Below are 24,854 nucleotides of genomic sequence, written 5' to 3'. Positions count from 1 at the left end.
GGACAGGCTGCTCACCATTTATTTGCTGAGCTTAATGTGGCATCATTAGGACACCATTACCTTGGCCAAGCTCCACTCCTGATTTCCAACAGCTGTTTGCCTATACCTCCGATGCTGTGAAATGATTTCCTCCCCCATTTTCTCAGTAATTTTGCAGCTTATGGAGAAAATTTCAGAAAGCACATAGGAAAATGTACTTTATTAAATACGATCAAAATAATCCCAATTTAGAATGAAATTCCATGCTGATGTCTTTCAAGTTCCATCATTAGCAGAGGTGACCCTAAAACTCTATCTGATTTGTGGCAATGGAGTAAATGAACGATTAAAATGGAGAAGCGCTATTCCCCTCCAATCAGCAATTTTAACATCTCTGGTTTTGGTCGTGGACGAGGCTCCTATAGATTTTAATCTGATTCTGTGCAGGGTGACAGCTCGGCCGGTTAATCCTGTCCAGAAATCAGTGTTTGCCTACAGTGTTCTTATCTCCTCACCCCTATCCAATTGTTAGATCCATAGGGCAATCTGTCTCCCTGCGCACCTCCCTGCCAGCAGCCTTCATCTGATACTGGAAGGTGGTTTCTGAGCCACTGACCTTTGTACTTCGGTACTCACAAGCTGCCTATTCACACTAGACATAGCCGAGCCAGCAACCAGTGGAATTCAAATGAGATCCAGCTAAAAATTATTGTATAATGCAAGGCAGGAAGGATGATTTAAGCAAAGCTTTCCGGGTGCTGAACTGATCTAATACACTTGAAGTTCAATGACTCGTGTGCAGGGATTTTATTCATGCATATTACCCCGATTCCAGAAAGATACACAAGTTGACCAAAAGTTGCCTGGGTCAACATGTCGCTCGGCATATTTTGAAGACATATTTCAAGAACAGCACAACCTGACATTCAGAGGTTAATCTTCCGGAAAAATGGGTGGTCATCAGATGAATCTCTGCCCATCCACCTTCCCCTTTCAGTTTATAGTCTAGTGTTTTTTTTTTTTCTTTTTTTTTATAAATTTAGATTACCCAATTATTTTTTCTATTAAGGGGCAATTTAGTGTGGCCAATCCACCTACTCTGCACATTTTTGGGTTGTGGGGGCGAAACCCACGCAGACACGGGGAGAATGTGCAAACTCCACACGGACAGTGACCCAGAGCCGGGATCGAACCTGGGACCTCAGCGCCGTGAGGCGGTTGTGCTAACCACTAGGCCACCGTGCTGCCCTCATAGTCTAGTGTTTGTACACGTCTGTTGAGTCAGAGGATCCAGAGTGATGATTGTAACGTCCTCTTCCAGATTCCTCCTCGTTTTCTTCAGTTTGTAATCAATGAAGGTGTACAGGACTCTGAGCAGGAAGACCCCAGTAATCAGGGAGTACAGACTCCCATAAATCAGGAACTGAAGAGTAAATGAGGTAAATATTGTTTAGAAATCAATAAAACACCATGAAGATAAGCGAGAGAAATAGGGAAACGCTGCTATGAATAATCATATTCTTTTCAATATGATTAGAGAATTCATGATAGATACTGAATGGAGAGGACAGATTTGTGCTCTGAAATTGTCATCTGTTAACTGGGTTGGCTCTGGCCATTAATTCCTTTGATTGCATTAACCTGGAATTAATTGGAACTTTGAACTATTAAAATAAATCATTCAATACTCTGTTCACTGCTATGAAATAGATATAATTTATCACAGTGCTGATTATGATATCTTTTAGGTCAGAGAAATGGAGGGGGAAACATCCATTGCTTCACAAAAGTTCTGAGGCTTTTCAAAAGTCTGGAGTTGATCAATTCTACATTAACCTTGCAATGGATCAATTTGTCTCTCTCCAGTACGTTACTTTTCCCATCTCTTGATTGAATAATTTCTTTGTAAATAAAGTTCTACAAGCTAGTCAGGTGGAATCAATGTCTGTGTATGCATCACTACAATCCTTACACAGTGTCAGAACTTGGATTTTTATCCATTGAAAAAGAAAAGAAAATGTTAATCTAAGGCTGGAATTTCAAGCCAAGGCAGTGGCCCTGTACCCAGGCTGAAAGGTCAGGAGCGAGCCGAATTAGCCGAGTTGACCTGTAACAATTTAAATGCTGTTGGGCTGTTAATGGACTCAAGACAGGACATCTCCCCCCCCCCCCCCCCCCCCCCCCCACCCCACTCACGCCCAAACCCCGTCTGGAAGGAAGTTCCACTTCTGAGAACTGCCAATCAAATGGTGGACAGCTCCGAGTCCCAGCAGCGCCATCGGGACTGGTGGCTACTCCTGGGAGCATGGACAATCCTCATCAAAGAGGAATCATGTTGCCGGACATGGAGGGATGTCCTGAGCCTTGCCAAGGCTAGGCTGGCAGACCCTGGTGAGAGGGGTGGGGTGGCGGGTGGGTGGAGAGGAGGGATTCAGCAGGAAGGTGGGGTGAACTATCTTGGGGGTGGGTCCCTGAACAGGAAGGACCCCCTCAGCCCACCAAATGGCTGTTAGCTTTTACCTCAGTGAGTTCAAGGGCAGGTGGGCTGCCCGATGCCTCTACCATCCTGGAGGTGGGCAGGCAATGGACTTTGGGCATTATGCCACCAACGCGGCACCCAATCAGCCTGAGAGTTCCACTTTTTTAAAAGTCGGGCTTTCTGACCTGAACCTCTGACTGTTTCATGTCGGCAACTTGAGAACCCCATTTAAAACACCAAGCACCCCCCTCCCTCTCCCATCCCCAGTGTTTGGCATTATCTGTAATTCTCTCTCCCAGACCTTGCTTAAAACTGAGAAGGTTCTGATATCCGATAGAGGTTTTTAAGAGGATGGGAAGTTTTGATATTACCACTGGCGCGAGAGTCAATAGCTAGAGGTCATAGATTCAAAATCATTGACAAACAACATTGGGTGAAGCTGAGGGGCTTCCTTTTCACACATAGAGTTGTTGCGACCAGGAATGGTCGACCTGAATAGATGATGGAAGTTTCTTCTAGAAATAACTTTAAAAATGATTCTGACAAATACTTGAAGATGAAGAACTTATAGGGTTACAGATAAAGGCGGGGATCGGTGTTGACGCATGGTGGTTCTTTCAAAGATCTAGCACAGATATGATGGGCTGAATGCAGCAGAGGACAGCAGAGCAGAGCTACCGATCAGCTGTTCTAGGGAAATTTGCATAAGTGCAGTGCGGTCAGCTGTATTTGAAGGTGTACCTGCGCAGAAGACCCGAGGAGTTTGAGTGAAGGAAAGCATCCAGCAGAGGGCAGCAGAGCAGAGCTACTGATCAGCTGTTCTGGGGAAATTTGCATAAGTGCAGTGCGGTCAGCCTAATTTGAAGGTGGTTTGTGAAGGGGCTGTTGTCAAGTGACAGTTAAACCCGAAACACTTTATCAGTGTTTCCCACCCTACCTCCTCCTCTAACCAAAAAAAACCCACGGTTGTTGGGAAGCGGGAGCAGGGGCTTGTCGTGAAGGTGAGTGAGTGCCTTTAAATTTGCTTACCTTTCAGCGGGAGCAGGGTTTGAGGGAATATCAGGTAAGGTCTTCCTTTCTTTTTCTTTTATTTTTCTTGGTTTTTTTTTTAAATCTAGAGGTGATGTCAGGGAGAGCAGTACAATGCTCCTCCTGCTGAATGTTTGAGGTGAGGGACGCCGTCAGTGTCCCTGCTGATTTCATCTGTGGGAAGTGCACCCAACTCCAGCTCCCGAAAAACCGTGTTAGGGATCTGGAGCTTGAGCTGGATGAACTTCGGATCATTCGGGAGGCAGAGGGGGTCATAGATAGGAGCTTCAGGGAAGTAGTTACACCAAAGACTGGAGATAGATGGGTAACTGTAAGAGGGAATGGGAAGAAGCAGTCAGTGCAGGGACCCCCTGCGGTCGTTCCCCTGAGTAACAAGTATACCGTTTTGGATACTTGTCGGGGGGACGACTTACCAGGGGTAAGCCATGGGGTACGGGCCTCTGGCACGGAGTCTGTCCCTGTTGCTCAGAAGGGAAGGGGGGAAGGAGTAGAACATTAGTAATTGGGGACTCAATAGTCAGGGGCACAGATAGGAGATTTTGTGGGAGCGAGAGAGACTCACGTTTGGTATGTTGCCTCCCTGGTGCAAGGGTACGTGATGTCTCGGATCGTGTTTTCCGGGTCCTTAAGGGGAGGGGGAGCAGCCCCAAGTCGTAGTCCACATTGGCACTAACGACATAGGTAGGAAAGGGGACAAGGATGTCAGGCAGGCCTTTAGGGAGCTAGGATGGAAGCTCAGAGCGAGAACAAACAGAGTTGTTATCTCTGGGTTGTTGCCCATGCCACGTGATAGTGAGACGAGGAATAGGGAGAGAGAGCAATTAAACACGTGGCTACAGGGATGGTGCAGGCGGGAGGGATTCAGATTTCTGGATAACTGGGGCTCTTTCTGGGGAAGGTGGGACCTCTCTAGACAGGATGGTCTACATCTGAACCTGAGGGGCACCAATATCCTGGGGGGGAGATTTGTTAGTGCTCTTTGGGGGGGTTTAAACTAATTCAGCAGGGGCATGGGATCCTGGATTGTAGTTTTGGGGTACGGGAGATTGAGAGTATAGAGGTCAGGAGCACAGATTTGACTTCGCAGGAGGGTGCCAGTGTTCAGGTAGGTGGTTTGAAGTGTGTCTACTTCAATGCCAGGAGTATACAAAATAAGGTAGGGGAACTGGCAGCATGGGTTGGTACCTGGGACTTCGATGTTGTGGCCATTTCAGAGACATGGATAGAGCAGGGACAGGAATGGTTGTTGCAGGTTCCGGGGTTTAGGTGTTTTAGTAAGCTCAGAGAAGGAGGCAAAAGAGGGGGAGGTGTGGCGCTGCTAGTCAAGGACAGTATTACGGTGGCGGAAAGGATGCTAGATGGAGACTCTTCTTCCGAGATAGTATGGGCTGAGGTTAGAAACAGGAAAGGAGAGGTCACCCTGTTGGGAGTTTTCTATAGGCCACCTAATAGTTCTAGGGATGTAGAGGAAAGGATGGTGAAGATGATTCTGGAAAAGAGCGAAAGTAACAGGGTAGTTGTTATGGGAGACTTTAACTTTCCAAATATTGACTGGAAAATATATAGTTCGAGTACATTAGATGGGTCGTTCTTTGTACAATGTGTGCAGGAAGGTTTCCTGACACAATATGTTGACAGGCCAACAAGAGGCGAGGCCACATTGGATTTGGTTTTGGGTAATGAACCAGGCCAGGTGTTAGATCTGGAGGTAGGTGAGCACTTTGGAAACAGTGACCACAATTCGGTGACCTTTAGATTAGTGATGGAAAGGGATAAGTATACCCCGCAGGGCAAGAGTTATAGCTGGGGGAAGGGCAATTATGATGCCATTAGACATGACTTAGGATGTGTAGGTTGGAGAAGTAAGCTGCAAGGGTTGGGCACACTGGATATGTGGAGCTTGTTCAAGGAACAGCTATTGCGTGTTCTTGATAAGTACGTACCAGTCAGGCAGGGAGGAAGGGGTAGAGCAAGGGAACCGTGGTTTACCAAAGAAGTGGAATCTCTTGTTAAGAGGAAGAAGGAGGCCTATGTGAAGATGAGGCGTGAAGTTTCAGTTGGGGCGCTTGATAGTTACAAGGAAGCGAGGAAGGATCTAAAGAGAGAACTAAGACGAGCAAGGAGGGGGCATGAAAAGTCTTTGGCAGGTAGGATCAAGGAAAACCCAAAAGCTTTCTATAGGTATGTCAGGAATAAAAGAATGACTAGGGTAAGAGTAGGGCCAGTCAAGGACAGTGGTGGGAAGTTGTGTGTGGAGGCTGAGGAGATAAGCGAGATACTAAATGAATACTTTTCATCAGTATTCACTCAGGAAAAAGATAATGTTGTGGAGGAGAATGCTGAGACCCAGGCTATTAGAATAGATGGCATTGAGGAGCGTAGGGAAGAAGTGTTGGCAATTCTGGACAAGGTGAAAATAGATAAGTCCCCGGGGCCTGATGGGATTTATCCTAGGATTCTCTGGGAAGCCAGGGAAGAGATTGCTGAGCCGTTGGCTTTGATTTGTATGTCATCATTGGCTACAGGAATAGTGCCAGAGGACTGGAGGGTAGCAAACGTGGTCCCTTTGTTCAAGAAGGGGAGTAGAGATAACCCCGGTAACTATAGGCCGGTGAGCCTCACGTCTGTGTGGGTAAAGTCTTGGAGAGGATTCTAAGAGATACGATTTATAATCATCTAGATAGGAATAATATGATTAGGGATAGTCAGCATGGTTTTGTGAAGGGTAGGTCATGCCTCACAAACCTTATCGAGTTCTTTGAGAAGGTGACTGAACAGGTAGACGAGGGTAGAGCAGTTGATGTGGTGTATATGGATTTCAGTAAAGGATTTGAGAAGGTTCCCAACAGTCGGCTATTGCAGAAAATATGGAGGCTGGGGATTGAGGGTGATTTAGAGATGTGGATCAGAAATTGGCTAGTTGAAAGAAGACAGATGGTGGTGGTTGATGGCAAATGTTCAGAATGGAGTTCAGTTACGAGTGGCGTACCACAAGGATCTGTTCTGGGGCCGTTGCTGTTTGTCATTTTTATAAATGACCTAGAGGAGGGCACAGAAGGTTGGGTGAGTAAATCTGCAGACGACACTAAAGTCGGTGGAGTTGTAGACAGTGTGGAAGGATGTTGCAGGTTACAGAGGGACATAGATAAGCTGCAGAGCTGGGCTGAGAGGTGGCAAATGGAGTTTAATGCAGAGAAGTGTGAGGTGATTCACTTTGGAAAGAATAACAGGAATGCGGAATATTTGGCTAATGGTAAAATTCTTGGCAGTGTGGATGAGCAGAGGGATCTCGGTGTCCATGTACATAGATCCCTGAAAGTTGCCACCCAGGTTGATAGGGTTGTGAAGAAGGCCTATGGTGTGTTGGCCTTTATTGGTAGAGGGGTTGAGTTCCGGAGCCATGAGGTCATGTTGCAGCTGTACAAAACTCTGGTACGGCCGCATTTGGAGTATTGCGTACAGTTCTGGTCGCCTCATTATAGGAAGGACGTGGAAGCTTTGGAACGGGTGCAGAGGAGATTTACCAGGATGTTGCCTGGTATGGAGGGAAAATCTTATGAGGAAAGGCTGATGGACTTGAGGTTGTTTTCGTTAGAGAGAAGAAAGTTAAGAGGTGACTTAATAGAGGCATACAAAATGATCAGAGGGTTAGATAGGGTGGTCAGTGAGAGCCTTCTCCCGCGGATGGAGGTGGCTAGCATGAGGGGACATAGCCTTAAATTGAGGGTTAATAGATATAGGACAGACGTCAGAGGTAGGTTTTTTACGCAAAGAGTGGTGAGGCCGTGGAATGCCCTACCTGCAACAATAGTGAACTCACCAACATTGAGGGCATTTAAAAGTTTATTGGATAAACATATGGATGATAATGGCATAGTGTAAGTTAGATGGCCTTTAGTTTTTGACTTCCCATGTCGGTGCAACATCGTGGGCCGAAGGGCCTGTACTGCGCTGTATCGTTCTATGTTCTATGTTCTATGGACTCCACCTGTGCATTAGAAGTGTTCAGTCTGCCATTGATAAAGAATATGATCAATTCATTTGGGCTTGGTTGCGTAAAAGGTAATGACAGTGTTATAAGAATGTTACCTGGGTAACAATGTCCAGCCCCAAACCTCTTGAATCGACTACAATAATGGTCAGGATAGTCTGTAGTATTAGTGCCAGGCAGTTGTTTACACCAAACATTAAGGCATAACGTTCCATGCAAAGGTGAGATGCAATATGGAATCTGAGAATCAAAAAAGAAGAATTATTATGCACTGTGCCGAATTGAACTTTGTCAAAGAGTTATGTTCAAAAAAATTCAAAAATATTTTGGATGGGATTCTCCGACCCGCCCGCTGGGTCGTAGAATTGCCGGGGGCGCGGCGCAAATCCCGCCCCCGCCGTCCTCCAAATTCTCCCGTCCCCCAAAGAATTGCCCTGGCGTGAGTCGCGCTGACCACCTCGGAGAATGGCGGGGACCGGCGCGACTCAATGGGCGCCGGGGCTCTATGGATTCTCAGGCCCATGATGGGCCTAAGTCCCGCCCGTTCTTTCCCAGTACCGCCGGCGTAAATTAGGGTAGGTCCTTTACCGGCGGGACCTGGCGGCGCGGGTGGGCTCCCGGGTTCTTTGGGGGGGGGGGGGGCACGGGGGGACCAGGCCCCAGGAAGTGCCCCCATGGTGATCTGGCCTGCGATCGGGGCCCACCGATCCACGGGCGGCCCTGTGCCATGGTCCGGAAGCCATGGTCCTCTGCCAATCCCGGTGCAAGCGAAGCACTCTGCGCATGCGCGGAGATGATGTCAGCACATGCTGGCATTCCCGCGCATGCGCTGACTCGCGCCAGCTGGCAGAGGCCCTATGGCGCTGGCCGTCGGGGCGCAAACTACTCCAGGGCGGGTCTAGACCCTGAAGGTGCAGAGGATTCTGCACTTCTGGGGCGGCCCGACGCCGGAGTGGTTCATGCCACACCATCCCGCCGGGGCCCCCCGGCGGGGAGGGGAGAATGCCCGCCCATTTAAGTTGATCAAAAATTAGTTTTTACTAAAAATTATATTTGAGTAATAAAATTCCTAATTATCGGGTGGGATCTACCAGCCACATTGCGCCCGAAAGGCAGCGCAATGCGACGGGTACATGCCGGGCAATTCCTCTTCTGGGATCTACCCAGATTGCCAGGCCTCACGAGATCTGACGTAATCTTGCGAGATGTCGCGATGTGAATCCCGCCCCTTGTGGGCAGGGTCACATTTTAGGAAAAATACGCACTCCGCTGATCTACCCAAGGCGTGGGATCTAACCCCCTTGCCTTGGAGATCTCGGGTGAGTGCTGTTTAGTGCTGATACCAGACAGAGTGGCACTTGTGGGGTCTCCCAGGGGGTCGGAGGCAACTACGAGCAGTAGGTTCTGAACAATGAGGCCTGGTAGCTGGCTGTCTTTCTGTACTTTCAGCTGAGCAGCGGTGTCCAGCATTAAAGGAGAGAATGACGTAAAAAATGGGGTGGGAGGAAAAGATATAGAAACCTTAGCAGCACTCACGTGGTTATGGTAATGAGCAGCATGTATGAGGCGATGAATACCATGTAACCAGCATAACAAACCCAAATGTTATCTGTATTGCCCATGATGAATATCGCAGCACTGCTAACTCCTGAGAAGATTCCCAGCGCTAGTTCTCCCCACACAGCCCAGTCCAGCTTAATGTAACCCACACCAAAGGAGGTGATGGCACCTATACACAGTGAAGAAAAAAAACTAATCAAACCTCCAACCACTACTGCACTGCAATTACTGACATGCACTTTAAACATATTGGTTAAATCATTGTTACAAACAGTCGAACAACTGCATTAAGTATTTGCCGATTATATTGTCCAGAAGAATTTCTAACCATTAAAATTTTGTTTCAGACCATTACCTTATAGGTATGTTCTGCTATTATCCTTCATAACCCTATGATTGTCCATATCTAGAATGCTCAGAGATGGTGTCTTAACTTGCAATGAATGGAAAATATGGTTTGAATTTGGAATAACGTGATTCCTATCCAGTCCTAATCCTAATACAGCTGCAGACAGAATGGGACGAATGGCCTCCTTCTGCACCATAACAATTCTGTGAATCTGTGACAATAGAATAGCTTGTTTTATTAAATACTATTGTCGTTGCATCTTAATGCTGAAACGTTTCAATCCATTAAATAATCTGGCCCATTCAAAATTGTGCAGGAAATGTACCACACACAACCGAAACCCATCCTTGATAGACAAGTATTGATATTTACACCAAACATTCAAACCGATGACCTATTCAAACCTATGACCTACGTTCCTACTCCAAACCTAATCATTCTCGTCCATCAGCTTGGATGTCATAGAATTTGTGACCATCTTTAGGCATTTGTTTTTCTTTTGCCAAAATTGGGCCACTGCATGAACATATACCTCTCCTACCAGCCCTTTAAAATTATTGAGATGATCCTGAACAATGTGGTTCCTGGTTGCTGCCAACTATTGGTCCAGCAACTCAGCTGCATGCTATAGGAAAGAATTACAATTTTATCATAGTTTTGTGTGTTCAGGGACACCCCTTCCTTCCCACAGAGTACAGGGGATTTTGCTGCCTGGAGCAGCAACATCAGGGAGAAGCCAAACATTGTGGAGTGAGATGCACCAGGGAAGAGATTTGGAGAGAACCTAACCATTCTTCCTTGATATTGAAAAGCATTGCCATTGCTGAATCCCCCACTATCAACATGCCGGGGGCTACCATTGACCACAAAATGAAATGGATTAGGTATACAAATACTGTGGCTGCAAGAGCAAATCAGAGTCATGGAATCCTGCAGCAATTAACTCACCTCCTGACTCCCCAAAGCTCGTCCACAATCTACAAGGCACATGTCAGGGGTGGAATGGAATACTCTCCACTTGTCTGGATGAGTACTGCTCCAACAGCACTCAAGAAGTTTGACACCATCCACGAAAAAGCAGCCCGCTTGATTGGCACCACATTCACTGTCTCTACCAGTAATGCACATTGGCAGCATCTACAAGATGCACTGCAGGATGTCACCAAGGTTCCTTCAACAGCAGATTCCAAACCTACAACCATTACCATCTAGAAGGAGAAGGGTAGCAGATGCAAGGGAACTCCAGCCACTCAACCATCCTGACTTGGAAATATATCACCGTTCCTTCACCGTTGCTGGTTCAAAATCCTGCAACTCCCTTCCTAACAGCACTGTGGGTATACTGCACCACATGGACTGTGGCAGTACAAGGACGCAGCTCATCACAACCTTCTCAAGGGCAATTAGGGATGGGTAATATATCCTGACCCAGCCAGCAATGACCAAAGCCCAAGAAGGGACTGATGGCTCTATCACCAATATTGGGGTGCACAGAACGCCAAATGCCCTTTAAAAGTTCTTTGTGAAGCCCTCCACTGTGCAGTACTTTTTCATGGAGTCTAGTTGTATTCACTCACAACATAAATATTTGATCTGACAGGATAGAAAATGCATTATTTATTTAATCGGTTTTAAAACATCCTCCGTAAGCTCAGCAAGAACAAGATTAGTTTCTCAATATCTAACTGAATTCTGATAACCAACAAAACTCCCTTTCATTTCTCCTGCTGCATGGAACACAATACTGTTTCTGAAGGTGTGTCTCTCAGATGTTTATACCGTCATATATTATTATATTACAGCAACAAGTTTTAAGGTCATACAGATTCAGAAAGATAGCATACTTTTCATTGGAAAAATTAAATGACGTTAAGATAATAAAAAGATTAAAGAGGTAATTATTAACTAATACCTTAGTGCTAGACTTAACAATTCGGTATCAAATGGACCAGAGGTCAATGTTGTGTTGAACATTTGTTTAATGATGGTAGGGAACTACCTTTGATTTCCAATGTAGCCCCGGAGTGGTTTGCGCCCCGCCGGCCGGCGGGAAAGGGGCTTGGCGCCATGCCAACCGCCGTCGTAGGGCCTCCGACGGCCAGCGTGATTTGGTGCATGCACGGGAGCACCAGTGTGAGCTGGCATCATCCCAACGCATGCGCGGGAGGGTTCGTCTCTGCATCGGCCGCGGACACCACATCGGCCGATACGGAGGAATAGAGTGCCATCACGGCACAGGCCCACCCGCAGATCGGTTGGCTCCTATCGTGGGCCAGGCTCAGAGAATCCGGGCGGCCCCAGGGCCCATTGAGTCACTCTGGTCCCCACCATTCTCCGAGGCGGGCAGCGCAATTCACGCCGGGCCGGTTTTTGGGGGGGCCGGAGAATCCCGCCCCTGGTATTTTGAGTATGATTAGTTTGTTCGTATGGGTAAAATATCTTGTGTCCTTCTGTGGTTTTAGTTTATGGAGGGATGTGTCAGTGTTCAGTGGAATTTTAATATAGGTGGGCATTTATCTGTGTTGCTTGGTTTCTCTGTGTGTGAAAGTCTATCCTTGTTCCCTGCCAATTTTCTCCTTCATAGTATTCTGTAAGCTCTCTGCCAGTTTTAAGGCCATTGCCGTCCTGTCCTCTCTTATCTCTTTGAAGACTTTGCTCAAGATCTATCTCTTTGAACAGGCATTTTTCCCACTGTAATAATGTCTCATTCTTTCATTCAGTGCCAATTTGTGGCTGCTTACTATGAGGCACTGTAAGTTATCTTAGAGCATGGATCAGTGTTCACTTTGAATTGCAGTGTGAGTGGAGATCTCACTCTTCTGGATGATGGTTTTATCAAATTGAACATAAATGCAGACAATGCTGCGAAGATTAGTCACAGGCCAGAAGTTTGGGAAATGTTTAGAAACCTGCAAAGAATGACAAAAAAAGGGAGAAATTAGGATATGAGAAAAAACTAACCAAGAAATATAAAAACAGACTGTAAGAGCTTCTACAAATGTATAAAAAGGAATAGAGTAGCTATAATTTTAAAAAACGATGCATTGAGATTGAAGAATTGATTGGAAAGTGGAAATGTTGGAGACTTTGAACAGGTATTTTGTATCTGTCTTCAAGTTGGGAGATTAGTGGGGCAGCGTGGTGGCACAGTGGTTAGCATTGCTGCCTCATGGCGCCGAGGTCCCAGGTTCGTTCCCGGCTTTGGGTCACTGTCCATGTGGAGTTTGCACATTCTCCCCGTGTTTGTGTGGGTTTCGCCCCCACAACCTATAGATGTGCTGGGTAGGTCAATTGCCACGCTAAATTGCCCCTTAATTGGAAAAATGAATTGGGTACTCTAAATTTATAATTAAAAAAATAGTTGGGAGATTAGAAAAACATCCTCAGCACACAGAAAATCAAAGTGGAAAAGGAAAGGAGGAACTTGAAACAATCACTACCTGCAGAGAAAGAAAACATCCAGGGAAAACTAACTTGGCTAAAGGCTCCCCTGGACCTGGGAGCCAGCATGCTTGGGTCTTTATAGAAGTGGCTGTAGAGAGAGTGGATATATCAGGCAGGATTTTCCACGCAACCCGCTGCAGCTCAGCATTGGGATCTTTTGGTCCTGCCGTTGTTAACAGGTGTCATAATATGCACTCATGCACATAATGAGGTAAAGACAGGCAGTTACAGACACCCAGGCTAGCCAATCAACAAACAGGACAGAACACAACGAATCACCAGACAGAACACTAGAGGGGAACTTCTTACTATAAAACACACGAGGCATCAGCACTCCGTCTCTTTCCACTGGTGACAACTGTAGTGACAGTCGAGGTGTATATATCATTTAGCATCTTCTACACGTGGTTCAGAGCTAGTCTGATCTAGTTAGTTCGAGTTAGCACACTTAGAGTAGTAGAGTGTCAACCCACAGCAAGCTGTGTGCACTGTTACGGAATTTCAATAAACCGTATTGAACCAACATCTAAGTTTGATGTCTGCTTCTCAGTACAACTGCATCCAGTTACAGTCCGTGTTACCCCAGGGTGAATAACATGACAACGGGGTTTCCAATTGAATGCACCCCTCACCGCCAGGAAACACGGAGAGAGGTGTGCTGTCGCTGGAACCAGTAAGTTATTTGTAATCATCCAAAATTTCTGAGATTCTAGAAAGTTCCCAGTGGATTGGAAAACTGCAAATGTGGAAGAGTCCGTAGAGACATATAGATAGGTTAAATGAATGGGCAAAAATTTGGCAGATATAATAAAATGTAGGAAAATGTGAATGTGTTCACTTTGGTGGGATGAACAGAAAAGAAGATCATTATTGAAATTGAGAATGTGCAGCATGTTGCAGCACAGAATGTTATGGATAGGGACAGAAAAGAATGAAACTGTAATAGCCAGCATGGATTTCTAATTGATTGCTATTTGTCACATGTACCGAAGTACAGTGAAAAGTATTTTTCTGCGGCCAACGAAACGTACACAGTTCGTATATAATAGACAAAAGAATAATCGACAGAGTACATTAACAGTGGTGCATCAACAAATAATGATTGGCTACAGTGCAGAACAAGGCCAAACAAGAGCAGCACAGAGCGTTGTGATTGTGTTCTGACAGGGAACAGATCAGTCCATTAGAGAGTCATTGAGGAGCCTGGTAACTGTGGGAAAGATGCTGTTCCTATGTCTGGATGTGCGGGTCTTCAGACTTCTGGGGCGGGATTCTCCCACCCCTCCGCCAGGCCGGCCGCCCCGACGCCGGCTGCCGAATTCTCCGGCGCTGGATTTTTGGCGGGGGCGGGAATCGCGCTGGTCAGGGGCCATTGGCAGCAGCCGCCACGTCGATTCTCCGCTCCGCGATGGGCCGAGCGGCAGCCCGTTTTCGGGACTAAGCTCTGTGGGCGGCCAATGGAGTCCTCGGGGAGGGGGGGGGGGGCTCGGGGTTATCTGGCCCGCGATCGGGGCCCACCGATTTGCGGCGGGCCTTTGCCGTGGGGCCATTCTTTCCCTCCACGCCGGCTGCTGTAACACTCCGCCATGGCCGGCGCAAAGAAGAAACCCCCTGCGCATGCGCAGGAATCACGCCAGCGGTTCTGGGAACACGCTGGTGCTTCTGCGCAAGCGCCAACTCACGCCGTCTGGCAGAGGCCCTTCGGCGCCGGTTGGCGCAGTGCCAATGAGTCAAGTGCCGACCTAGCTCCTGAAAATGCGGAGGATTCCGCACCTTCCGGCCGGCCTGAGGCTGGAGTGATTCCGGAGAAAACCGCCCCTGTTTCTTCAGCCTGATGGAAGACGAGGAGGAATTTCCATTCTCAGCAGTTTGTAGTCTTTGGAATTCTCTTCCACAGGGAGCAGTGGAGGCTGGATCATTGAATATATTCAAGGGTGAACTAAACAGATTTTTAATCACAAGGAAGTCAAAGGCTAATAATGTGGAGTTAAAGTCACTGTCCGTTCAGCCATGTTATTCTTGAACGTTGGGGCGGGCCTGATGAACGAAATGGTCTATTGCTGCTCCTATTTGTTTTTATATTTACGAGGATGGGACATTGCTGTATTACATGGTAGAGCTTGTGATGGGAAATTAGAGAGATCCATTCACACACTTCTTGTCACCATATCAGTGCTCCAAAATTGCAACCATATTCCTCCCCAGAACCTTCCTGCCCTGTTGACTTTCCACACTCATCGTCAAACTGGTCCTAGTGGTTGACCCAAAACAGACAATTGCTTGCACTAAATATATAATAGCAACAACTGTAAAGATATGTCAACATCAATCCTTTATAACCATGCAAGGTCAAAGTTGAACAGTCCTGCAACCTAAACATTAGGACAAGAACATTTACCCGACTAGAGTGAACAAATACAGAAAAGAATGCTGTTTTGAAGCCGATGGAAAGTTAAAAGATCAGTTATGCTTCCGACACAGTGTAGGAAATGTGATTGTTTTCATACTTGTTATATATTTTACATTTTTTGTACTTTGCATACTTAGTGAGTTTCAGATACCCTGGAGAAGGAACTGCTCTATTTCTATCTCCCACATTGAGCAATTTGAGGTGCAGTTTCATGGGGATGAGAAATAGGAGGGATTGTTCATTGACCGGCTGCAGAAAATTCGGGGACTTTGTGTTTTAGAAAGCAACATTTTCTGTTTAATATTTAGGATAATGGAACCGAACATCAAAAATAATACCTGTAAGAGTTGTAAATGCCTCTGCACCACCATTATATATGGAGAAGGTCTTGGATGGTGCAACATGGTCCCAGAGAACTTGAACATAATTGATAATCTGATAATAGCCGCAAGTAGCTATGGCCCACCAGAAAGACCAATAAAGCAGATTTCTTGATGAGTAACACGTCTTAAAATCAGACCAAAGCTGAAGAATTGCCGTTGCAAAAGCTTTTCTCTCGTTTGTCCTCAGGGAGTTGTCAAGAGCTAATTGTTTTCTTTCAGGGAAGACTGGGTTTGTAGAGGATCCTTGTGTCTTTCCCCTGAGGTTTAAGCAGCCATTGGAAGTGTTTGATTTTATTGTCTCATTTGAGGATTTAGCTGAACTTTGAAAGAATGTGCTTTGCCTGGGCATGGGTAGAGCAAATGATGTCACCAAGGCTACAGACACTGTTCCCAATGAAATGGCATTTAAGTAGAAATAGGAGACAACTTCTAGAGAAACGAAAAGTTGTGCCATTGCTGATCCTACTGTGTAAGCTGTCAGAGTAACACTCCGGCAGTAACTAGTCACTCTCTGGTAGTGTTCAGCATCGACAACGCTATAAATATAAGAGTAGTAGGCTACTTCTGTGGCTGATACAAGACCATCGTTGAATTGAAGATACTGCATAGCCGCCATGCCGTTTGCAAAGAGTAGCAATACATAGTTAATCACAAGAGCAACACCTTGTATAATGATGATAGGTTTGTATTTCAGGTAGTCAGTGAACAGGAAGACTGGGATCAACAGTGCCAGGAATGAATATGTCCAGATGGGGAACAACTGGTTCGTAACCTTACCAAAAGAGAAATTTGTATCAGTTTACAAGGATTTTGACCACAACAGTTACAATCAATAAGTTATAGTTTTAAACTAGGTAATTAGCTATATTTGGACATGATTCCATTGACATGTTTATCACAGATACAAGAGAGGAGGTACAGGATACAATTTATATTCCATAAATTGATAAGTGGCTCTGTTGTTAGTGCTCTCGGGCTTATGTGCAACAATCTAGTCTGGCACACCAGTGCAGTACTGAAAGAATGCTGCATTGTCAGAGGCGCAGTTTTTGAATTAGATGTTAAGTCAAAACCCCATCTACTTCCTCAGGGGAGAAGATGATCAGGGGATTTATGGCTGATCATCTGATGCCTGAACACTTACTTCTCAATTAACATTACAAAAACAGATTACCTGCTCATTATCACATTCCTGTTTGTGGAAGTTTGCTTAGTGTAATTTAGCTGCTGCACTAACGACATCACAACAAACGTACTTCATTGGACATAAAGTTATTTGAAACATCTCGTGGTCTTTCTTCCGAAATCTTTTCTTTGTTACATATAAATTATGATAAGCACAAATGAGGTATAATTGCATAATGCATAATGTATTTTATTTTGACCACATTTTGGCCATAAGTAAAATTATAATCGTTTGATATAAGATTGAAATTTAAATGGAAACTGAAGTCCTCCATGGAATGGAGACAAGTTACTGCTCAATATTTTCAAATAGTAGCACATGATATCTTTATGACCTGACTGATATAGAGTATTACAACTAATATCTGGAAATGAAATACTGGTTTCACCATGGTTAACTACTTCCCACATATGGGATGTTTATTTGCAAATAGACACTGAATGGATTTAAAACCTATAAAACCTATAAAACTGCAGTTGGAATAAAAGAGATTCTGCAGATGCTGTAAGTGCAAGGCACAATAATGTCTGTGCATACAGAATGTGTGAAAGTACATTGACATGTTAGCCTTGGCTCTGATGGTAGTATTCTCACTTCTGAAGCCTGTAGGTTCAAGCTTCACTCCCAAGAATTGAGCACCTAATCTTGGCTGACACTTCAGTGTTGAAGGAGTGCTGCGCTGTTAGAGGTCCCATCTCTCTGTTGCAATGTTAAAGCCATTACACACTACATGTACATAATAATTATTATTACTTCATTGTTGTTTGTGGGAGCTTGCAGCCTGCATATTTCTACCACGTTTCCTATATTATAGCAGTGACTACATTTTGAAAGCATAATACAGTATTAACTGTGGATTGTTTAGGGAGGGACATTGTGATAGGTGCTCGATAAATATAAATTATTTATTTCTTTAACCATTGAATTATGCCTGCTGTATGTTATTGAAATCGTTGGAAACCAAAGGAAAACTGTCCAAGTGGTCAAGGTTTGAACTTATCTACAATAATGTTCCTCATAAGATAAAACTATTCTAAATCACACAAGCCTTTGTATGAAAAACGAGATAGTGAAATTCAGATATTTAATCATATTTTGTTTTGGGCTCGAACTTTCTTAACACATACCTGTTCAATGGTGAAATTTTTGTATGGTCCAACTAAATATGGTATCAGAAAAGGCTGCGCAGGTTTCATTGTTGAAAAAAATCCATATGTGCACAAGACTAGTGTGGGATAAACCCATTCCTTATCTCTGACTGTTTTCCAACAACCCATAACGCTCCAGCTTGCAGAATCACAATTCTATGAAATGCCACTGATCGCCAGCCCCTGTTCATCTGTCTGTTGCAGTTCAGTGTTGTAAGCAAACTACCTGCTTTCTTGACCGAATGGATATGGAAGTGATTCGACCGTCTTGATTGCAATAACCCACTGAATTATTTTAATTGGCTGCCTCACCTTGTAATATTACCATAATGTGTATTTAATCCTGATGGGACTCAGACTTTGCTCTCTCTGGAATCACTTTATTACTTTATGTGATTTTATGACTTTGAAGTTGTTTGTAAACTAACACCAGATATTTACAACCACCTTTACTTCAATTCACTGACGTTATTGAGCTATTAAGGGCTCTTGGTTATGAGACTGAGATTGATGATGAAACTGAAATGCAGAACATGACTAAAATATGTAAAGAACCAAAAATGTAATGTGACTGAGTGTGAAAGCAATATCATGTCATATTTAAGAACAAAATATATGAGTAAAAGCAAAGAATTATGTGTGTAATCCACCCTATTGAATGTGCTGTGTGTTTACTCCTAATTCCCTCCAAACTGCACTTATGAAAGTAGGTATGTGATCAGAAAAGATTGAATAGTTGGGAACTTCTTTGTCCGGTCGAGAGAAGATTGAGAGGTGACTGAGTAGAGATCTTCAAGATCGTGAAATGATTTGATTGGGTAGTCACTGGGAAATGTTTCTGCTTGCAGGTGAAGCCTGAACTAGGGACCATGAGTGTGAAATGGATAACAAATCCAATAGATTATTCAAGAGAAACTTCTTTGCCTGAGACTGGTTGGAATGTGGAACTTTCTGCCACAGGGAATAGTTGAGGTGAATGGCATGGATGCTGGCTGAGCCCTCCGGTGCAATGGAAGGGTATGTTGATGGGGTAATATGAAGAGGGTGTGGTAAATGTAATATATGAATGTATATATACTAATTCACACTGTTATTGTAAGCGCAGTAGCGCCATCCTACCGCTAGGGGGAGTAGCGCTGGGAGAACTTAGGGACTTGTACTGGGCTCCACCCTTGGTTCTGCCCATGACTCTTCCCTCTAGTGCAGCTGTATAAGTATCCGTGTCCAGAGTCAGCCTGGGTCACTACGAGTTCATCAACGGGTAACAGGCTGGCTCTGAAGTAAGTCGATTAAAGCCTAGATTCACATCGGAAACATGTGTCTGGTGAATTGATGGTTCCATCAATTTAATCGACTTAAGAACAGTAAAGCTCGATTATGGAATCGGCCCTCAAGCCTGGACGCCTGGAACTCAATCCGCAGGATGCAGAGGCTAAAGAAATCTTCTCCCACTGGATCCGGTGCTTCAAGGCCTACCTGGCCAAAGCGAGCACAGCCAAAACTAGAGGATCAAAAGCTAAGTCTACTGCACGCGAGGGTGAGCCACAGAATCTCTACGCAACTAAACTCGGCCAGTTCGTATACAACGGCGCTAGCAGTTCTTGAAAAAATGTACGTAAGGCCCATTAATGAAGTTTACGCTCGCCATGTGTTCACGACTCGCCGTCAGCAGCCTATGGAATCACTCGCCGAATTTCTGAAAGAACTTAATAATTTGTCCAATGACTGTAATTACCAAGCGGTTACCGCGGCTGAACACAGGGAATTGGCGGTACACAATGTTTTTGTAGCGGGCCTCAGGTCTAACTATGTGCGCCAACTGCTGCTGGAAAAGGGGGCCCAGGACTTAGAAACGACTGTGGAAGCTGCTACCACGATGGAGGTTTCCTTCCGCAGCCTTAACTCGTTCCCCGCGGACCCCGCGACCCAATCATGGGCCCTCGACCAGAGACTCCCCCAGGCCTGTGCTACGCGGCCGCCCAGCCACCATGCTGCCCCAGCCAGCCACTATGCTGCTCCAGCCAGCCACTATGCTGCTCCAGCCTACCACTTCTGCGGCCAGAATCAGCACCCACGGCAGCACTGCCCGGCCGCAACGCGACCTTCTGCAGCTGCGGGCGAAAAGGGCATTACGCAAGAGTGTGCCTCGCAAAAAGGGCCCCAGCTTCCAACTCCCCAGCGACTCGCAGTAATCGCTCCCCTCACTCGCAGCCCCGCGGGGCCTGAAACGCTGCGGCCTATAGAACATAGAACATAGAACATAGAACATAGAACATAGAACAGTACAGCACAGAACAGGCCCTTCGGCCCTCGATGTTGTGCCGAGCAATGATCACCCTACTCATACCCACGAAGCCACCCTATACCCGTAACCCAACAACCACCCCCCCCCCCCCCCCCCCCCAAACCGATGTATCTGGAAACACTGTTTGGATTTTAACTCTATCTGGCATAAAGCAGGTGGGCTGAATGCCCCATTTCGGTGTTGGAGATTCTCTGTAATACCCCATTAAACTAGGCTAGCTCTGCCCCGACTCCGCCCCCTCCAGCCACGTGTGATCCATGGGGGCGGCCATCTTGGAAAACCTCCACCACGCCGCCCAACACGTGCGACTCATGGAGGCCGCCATCTTCCTCGCCGCCCGCCACTTGCGATCCACGGGCCCGATCGGCATCTCCGCGCTCGGACAACTCGGACAATTCGAATTAGACTACGAACTCAGAGGGAAGTCATCACGGGGCCACTCCAGCACAGCTGATCGAGCCGCCGACTACCCGCAACTCAGCGCGGTCACCTTAGACCAATCTCGACCAAAGAATCTACGAAACTCAATGGCAGAGGTCCATATCAACGGGTACAAAACCTAATGCCTCTTCGACTCCGGGAGCACAGAGAGCTTCATACACCCAGACCTGGTAAGACGCTGTTCGCTCCCCGTTTTCCCCGTGCAGCAAACTATCTCGCTCGCTTCAGGCTCCCACTCAGTCCAGATCCAGGGGCGCACCACCGCGACACTCACAATCTGAGGCGCTAGCTACTCGAAATTCAAACTCTACGTTTTGCCCGAACTCTGTGCGCCACTCTTATTAGGCCTAGACTTCCAGTGTAACCTCAAGAGCCTCACCCTCAGCTTCGGAGGGCCCCTGCCCCCACTCACGATCTGCAGCCTCGCTATGCTGCGAATCCCCCCCCTCCTCTCTTTGCCAATCTCACTAAGGACTGTAACCCCGTAGCCACTCATAGCAGGCGGTATAGCCTGCAGGATCGGGTATATGTCAGAGCAGAGGTCCGAAGGCTACTCAGTGAGGGGGTTATAGAGGCCAGCAATAGTCCCTGGAGAGCTCAGGTGGTGGTCGTTAAGACCGGGGAAAAATTCCGTATGGTGGTCGGCTACAGTCAGACTATAAATAGATTTACGCTCCTCGACGCGTATCCCCTCCCCAGCATTGCAGACATGGTAAACCAGATTGCCCAATACCGGCTCTTCTCCACGGTGGATCTGAAGTCTGCATACCATCAGCTCCCAATCCGCCCGGAGGACCGCCACTACACGGCATTCGAGGCCGATGGCCGCCTCTTCCATTTCCTCCGGGTCCCTTTCGGGGTCACTAATGGGGTCACGGTGTTCCAACGAGCAATGGACCGAATGATGGACCAGTACGGGCTGCGGGACACGTTTCCGTACTTGGACAATGTCACCATCTGCGGCTATGACCAGCAAGACCACGACGCCAACCTCCACCGTTTTCTCCAGACGGCACAGAAACTGAACCTCACGTACAACAAGGAGAAATGCGTTTTCCGCACATCCAGACTAGCCATCCTCGGCTATGTCGTGGAAAACAGAGTCCTGGGCCCCGACCCGAACCTCCCTCCCCCTCATTGTCCCAAGGCCCTCAAACGGTGCTTGGGTTTTTTTTCTTAGTACTCCCAGTGGGTCCCTCAATATGCGGACAAAGCCTGCCCACTCTTTAGGACCACACGATTTCCCCTGTCAGCCGAGGCACGCCAGGCCTTCGACGGCATCAAGGAGGACATCGCCAAAGCGGCCATGCGGGTGGTGGATGAATCCACCCCATTTCAGGTAGAGAGTGACGCCTCAGAGGTAGCTCTTGCAGCCACGTTAAACCAGGCAGGGAGGCCCGTTGTATTTTTCTCCCGTACCCTCTCTGCTTTAGAACTCCGATACTCCTTAGTCGATAAAGAAGCACAAGCCATTGTGGAGGCTATCCATCACTGGAGGCACTACCTCGCAGGTAGGAGGTTCACCCTCATCACCGGCCAAAGATCGGTTGCCTTCATGTTCGACAACTCGCAAAGGGGCAAAATAAAAAACGACAAAATTCTGAGGTGGAGGATCGAACTCTCCACCTACAATTACGATATCAAATATCGACCCGGGAAGCTCAACGAGCCTCCGGATGCCCTATCCCGCGGGTCATGTGCCAGCGCGCAGATCGACCGATTAAACGTCATCCACAATGACCTCTGCCACCCGGGGGTCACCCGGCTCGCCCACTACATCAGGGCCCAAAACCTGCCTTTCTCCAACGAGGAGGTAAAAGCGGTCACCAGGGTCTGCCCGAGCTGTGCGTAGTGCAAACCGCACTTCTATAGACCAGACAGGGCCCACCTGGTCAAGGCTTCTAGGCCCTTTGAACCCCTCGCGATTGATTTCAAAGGGCCACTCCCCTCAACTAACAAGAACATTTACTTCTTAAACGTCGTAGACGGGTTCTCCCCGCTTTCCATTCGCTATCCCGTGCCCCGACATGACCTCCCACACAGTCATTAGGGCCCTGCATAGCATCTTCACCCTGTTTGGTTTCCCCAGCTACATACCCAGCGACCGTGGTTTGTCCTTCATGAGCGACGAGCTACATCAGTACCTGCTCGAAAAGGGCATTGCCTCGAGCAGGACTACCAGCTACAACCCCAGGGGGAACGGGCAGGTGGAAAGGGAGAACGCGACGGTCTGGAAGACCGTCCTACTGACCCTCCGGTCTAGAAAGCTCCAAGTCTCCCAGTGGCAGGAAGTCCTCCCAGACGCGCTCCACGCTATTAGGTCCCTTTTGTGCACGGCGACCAACCAGACCCCTCACGAGAGGCTCTTCATTTTTTCAAGGGGCCATGGGGGTCTCACTTCCGGCATGGCTGAGGACGTCGGGCCCTGTACTCCTGATGAAACACATCAGGGGGCACAAAACCGACCCCCTTGTTGAAAAGGTGCGCCTGCTCCACTGCAACCCCCAGTACGCATTTGTCGAGTTCCCTGACGGCCGTCAGGACACTGTATCCCTCCGGGATCTGGCACCCGCCGGATCCAGCGCCCCCTCTGCCCCCACAGAAGGATCTCTCACCCTACACCCCATGCTGCCGCCCCTTTGTGCTCCCGAGCCCACAAGTTCGCTCCACCAGTCCCGCGCAACCGCGCCGGCCAGCCCCCAGCACCCCCAGTCCCCGGTCGAACCAGGAGAGTATGAAGCTTGAATACAACCCTCCCTGGAGTCCGCCATCGTACCCCAGCACACTACACCCGTCCAGCCACCGCAAGAGGCTGCAACCCCGGTGCTCTGCAGGTCTCAGCGGACAATTCGACCACCGGACAGACTGACGTTATAGACTAGACCACCACCCCCGCCGGACTTGATTTTTTTGCAGGGGGTGAATGTGGTGAATGTAACATATGATGTATATATACTAATTCACACTGTTATTGTAAGCGCAGTAGTGCCATCCTACCACTAGGGGGAGTAGTGCTGGGAGCACTTAGGAACTTGTACTGGGCTCCACCCTTGGTTCCGCCCACGACTCCTCCCCCTAGTGCAGCTGTACAAGTATCCATGTCCAGAGTCAGCCTGGGTCACTACGAGTTCATCAACGGGTAACAGGCTGGCTCTGAAGTAAGTCGATTAAAGCCTAGATTCACATCGGAAACACGTGTCTGGTGAATTGATGGTTCCATCAGAGGCTGGAGGCTGGAGCTGGAGACAGGAGACTGAACCATGTGTGGTTCTTTTATAGGTCCCAGGGGGTCCGCGCCCCTTTGGGCGGACTCCCTTACCTGCTTGGGATCGATTGGGCCTCTTCCCAATCGATATATTTTGAACCCCCCAATCATAGGGCCGTTGCTTGGTTGCTGGGGCGGTTGTTAGGACTTATTGTCCTGGGCTTCTCTGGCGCCACTGGGTCTGGTCTCCTATTGAATGTATCGATTAATACTTAATTTGTGTCCATTGTATCTGGGACTTGCCCGGTATCACCTCATTAGTATGCTAGCGACTTCTCTTTCACAGCGCTGCCTGGTCTCTGCAGCACTCAGAAACCGGTTTCTGCAGTTGTCCCAATGCATAATTGCTCTGCAAGCTGTTTGCTTTTCAACATGTCCGTTTTCCCTGCATTCTTTGCAGTCTTCCATTTTGTGTTCGTTAGTGGCCATCTCAGGTGGCTACATTGGGATGAAAGGAATCATTTGTGGTGGTTAGTAATGCAAATAATATTCTGCCAAATGGCGCCAAAGTGGCAGTCAGACAAGCTACAAGACGGCTGGTGTGGCAAATGAAAATGGTGCACCAGTAAAGTAAATGTGCTGCAATGAGGTTGTGGTTGAGGTACGTTAAAACAATTTTACTCGGCATCAGACCTGTAACATAAATTAATTTGTAGCACCAAATTAGAATATTGTGTTGGTGCCAAGGATTGAATTTGTTATTATTCAGCGATTTCATAAAATTTACAGTGCAGAAGGAGGCCATTCGGCCCATCGAGTCTGGACCGGCTCCTGGAAAGAGCACCCTACCCAAGGTTAACACTTCCACCCTATCCCCGTAACCCAGTAACCCCACCCAACACTAAGGGCAATTTTGGACACTAA

The 24,854-nt window shown here is 47.2% G+C and overlaps 1 protein-coding gene across 1 annotated transcript; it reads right to left on the bottom strand.

The window, feature by feature from the left end:
* Window positions 1-1,228: 1,228 nt before the first annotated feature.
* LOC119975650 (thiamine transporter 2-like) lies at window positions 1,229-18,175 on the bottom strand. The gene is made up of 5 exons (XM_038815432.1): window positions 17,959-18,175; window positions 15,601-16,417; window positions 9,036-9,228; window positions 7,598-7,739; window positions 1,229-1,402 (listed from the first exon to the last, which is right to left on the bottom strand). The coding sequence occupies exons 1-5, from the start codon at window positions 18,106-18,108 to the stop codon at window positions 1,229-1,231; spliced, it is 1,476 nt and encodes a 491-aa protein (XP_038671360.1). The 5' UTR covers window positions 18,109-18,175.
* Window positions 18,176-24,854: the final 6,679 nt, after the last annotated feature.

The sequence above is a fragment of the Scyliorhinus canicula genome, chromosome 13 (assembly GCF_902713615.1).
Source record: "Scyliorhinus canicula chromosome 13, sScyCan1.1, whole genome shotgun sequence".
NCBI lineage: Eukaryota > Metazoa > Chordata > Chondrichthyes > Carcharhiniformes > Scyliorhinidae > Scyliorhinus > Scyliorhinus canicula.
The sequence above is the reverse complement of the archived record's forward strand: the minus strand, read 5'-3'. Positions and strand labels throughout refer to the sequence as shown.

Excerpts from the sequence above, each read along its gene's own strand:
- LOC119975650 (XM_038815432.1), bottom strand. The coding sequence starts at position 18,108 with ATGGGTTGTTGGAAAACAGTCAGAGATAAGGAATGGGTTTATCCCACA. Across the intron at positions 9,229-15,600 it reads GGCATTTACAACTCTTACAG|GTGCCATCACCTCCTTTGGT; the intron begins GTATTATTTTTG and ends CACTGTGTATAG. Across the intron at positions 1,403-7,597 it reads GGCTGGACATTGTTACCCAG|TTCCTGATTTATGGGAGTCT; the intron begins GTAACATTCTTA and ends TTTACTCTTCAG.